This window comes from Lipotes vexillifer, unplaced genomic scaffold (genome assembly GCF_000442215.2).
Source record: "Lipotes vexillifer unplaced genomic scaffold, Lipotes_vexillifer_v1.1 scaffold422, whole genome shotgun sequence".
Classification (NCBI taxonomy): domain Eukaryota; kingdom Metazoa; phylum Chordata; class Mammalia; order Artiodactyla; family Lipotidae; genus Lipotes; species Lipotes vexillifer.
This window is the reverse complement of record NW_006779087.1, coordinates 89,026-91,946: the sequence shown is the minus strand read 5'-3', so window position 1 is coordinate 91,946 and position 2,921 is coordinate 89,026. Positions and strand designations below refer to the sequence as shown.

General features: G+C 43.8%; 1 protein-coding gene across 1 annotated transcript; it reads left to right on the top strand.

The window, feature by feature from the left end:
* Nucleotides 1–636: 636 nt before the first annotated feature.
* LALBA (lactalbumin alpha) lies at nt 637–2,624 on the top strand. Its single transcript, XM_007452228.1, has 4 exons — nt 637–789; nt 1,114–1,272; nt 1,750–1,825; nt 2,292–2,624. The coding sequence occupies exons 1-4, from the start codon at nt 657–659 to the stop codon at nt 2,350–2,352; spliced, it is 429 nt and encodes a 142-aa protein (XP_007452290.1). The 5' UTR covers nt 637–656; the 3' UTR covers nt 2,353–2,624.
* The last annotated feature ends 297 nt before the right edge of the window (nt 2,625–2,921 follow it).

The window sequence follows — 2,921 nt, the reverse complement described above, 5'->3', positions numbered from 1 at the left end:
ACTTTTCAACTTCTCCATTTTCGTGAAATAGGAAGTCTCTGGGTCCACGTTATATCTGATTCTCAGCCTATGTTGCCATATTCTATCTCTGTTCCTGAGCCCTCAACCACGAACTGGCATATCAAGGAATTCTTCCTTTGTTTCATGCCTGGGTCGACTGGACAAGTGCCAGCTCTGATCTTGGAACCATGACAAGTGATGATATACACTCCTTTCCCAAATTCTGTATTTCTCTAAGGAGAAGGGGGAGTTGGCCATGGATGCTTTTTGTATTTTCTAATTGCTTCACTCGTATTACCCCTGAGGCCTCCTTTGTTCCTGAAGTAGATTGGGGACATCCTGCTTCCTAGAACCAACACTACAAGAAATAAAGGTATAAACAAAGCCAAATGGGAAACAGGATCATGCTTGTAACTCTCTCTGGACAGGTAACAATACCTAGTATGGTCTAGAGATTCTGGGAAGGAAAGGAATAATAGGGTGAAATTACGGAAGGCAGCTGGCAGGCTAAATGTTTCTTTGTTGGCATGACCAGTCTCTCTTCATCCTCTTCCTGGATGTAGGGCTTGATGCCAGGACCCCTGAGGCTTTCTCCACAAATAAAAGGAGGTGAAGTTGTGTGGTGACCCCATTTCAGAATCTTGGGAGCAGCCAAAATGATGTCCTTTGTCTCTCTGCTCTTGGTGGGCATCCTGTTCCATGCCATCCAGGCCGAACAATTAACAAAATGTGAGTTGTTCCAGAGGCTGAAAGACCTGGATGGCTATGGAGGCGTCACTTTGCCTGAATGTGAGTTCCCTGCTATCTTGCTTTGTTCCTTACTTCATCTTCTTCTGTCTTCCCCACCCTTCTCTTCCTCTTCTTTTTTTCTCTACTTTTAACTCAATTATCTAATAATCCTCTTATCTGCTCATCTGTTTACTCTCTTATTACATTTATTCACCTATCTCTCCTTTCTCCCATTGTCTGATTGTTTTTTGGAACTCTTAATCTTATCAAGATACTCTGTGCTTGGCTGTATTTGGAGATTGGCTGGAGAGCCTTTTTCTGTCTGTCCACATTTATGCTATATGTGGACATCCCTGTGATATCTCCTTTTCATCTTTCTTTCAGGGGTCTGTACCGTATTTCATACTAGTGGTTGTGACACACAAACCATAGTAAATAACAATGGCAGCACAGAATATGGCCTCTTCCAGATCAATAATAAAATTTGGTGCAGAGACAACCAGATCCCTCACTCAAGGGACATCTGTGGCATCTCCTGTGACAGTGAGTAACCACTTTTACTATGTTCCTGTGTGTTTTTGGAGCCTACTCCTGGGATAATCTCCCTTTTTGGCGTCAAGCGCACCTCTAACTTCACTGCCTTGGACGCCACATCAACTGTGGGACTTCAATTGATAGTACTGAGTAAGAGGCTGTTAGAAGTTTTCATTATCACCAAATCCCCAGACAGTCCCTTAAAGTTCACAGGTGGATGATCTGAGCTGTTTGGGGATCTCGAAGTCTAATACCCTGCATTTTCAGAGTAAGTCAGTTGATGAAGTTGATAATTCTTCTAGAGATGCCCCCAGAGAAGCGAAGGGAGTCCTTACCTAGGGGGAGGCATTACTGTACTGGATTTCTCATATAGAAAGGCAACAGGCATAAGCCTCTAGATCAGAGAAGGACCAGGCAAGAGGGAAACTCATTACCTTTCTGGGTAACACTTAGCTCTCTCATTTTTCCCCCTGTAACTCCTGCCAGAGCTCCTGGATGATGACCTTACTGATGACATTATGTGTGTCAAGAAGATTCTGGATAATGTAGGAATTAACTACTGGTGAGTCCCCATTCTACCTTCTACTTTACCCTTCTCCTCCTCCTTCTCACCCCTTTAGTCCCAGCATCATTCCCCTTTCTCTCTATTTTCTGGTCTTTTAAGCTAGAATGTAGTCTTCAAAAGAAAACTCATCAAGCAGACTCAGGTTTTCAATTTTCAAGCCTCACTCACTCCACTCCTGTTTAGCAATTTTCCTAACAAGTGTTCCCTAATAGAGGGCTGAGACCCAGGATTTGAATATTTAATTCTAAAGCAAGCCCTTTGTACCACTGCCCTACAATTTTCTTGGAGTTAAAAAAAATGGACCTTACTCCACTAGGTGGCTCAGTGTCCCTTGCCGTCTGGCTAGGAAAGTGTAATTTTCACCCATACTCTTCCACCTCGTCCCTCCTGGGGATAAAGCTAGATGGAAGTTTGGACTAAGATCCGGCCAGTCAACTTGCCTTGTCTCTTTCTTCATGATCAGGTTGGCCCATAAAGCACTCTGTTTTGAGAAGCTGGATCAGTGGCGCTGCGAGGAGTGGTGAACACCTGCTGTCTTTGCTGCTTCTGCCCTCTTTATGTTCCTGGAACTCCTCTTCCCTATGGCTACCTTGTTTTGCTTCTTTGTACCCCCTTGAAGCTAATTTGTTTCTGAGCCCTGAGCCCTGTAGTGACACCATTGGGCTCTTGCAAGGACTATTCTCCAGGGATGAGTGACTGGTGCTCTGGACTTTTGACCCTTGCTCAGTGCCCCCAGTGGCACTTTCATTACAACAGTGGATTCTACCTCTATCCTGAATAAAGGGCCTGATTTTGAGTGGCCGGCTGTATTTTCTTCCTGGAGGGAGAGGGAGGAAATAGGGTGAGTAGGTGGACATGGCCATGGGTTATAGCCACCTTCATCTCTGCTAAAGAGGAAATAGGCTGAACTTATAATAACTCAAAGGTACAGATTACTTTCTGCATCAGTTCAATTCAACGAACATTTATTGATCACTGAGCATATTAAAAAACTATGGAGGGGTACTACATTTGGCTAAAAGCATCTGTTGCCTCAAGGACTCGTAGGAAAGATAAGATAGACATTAATAAATAATTATAATACAAGAAAGAG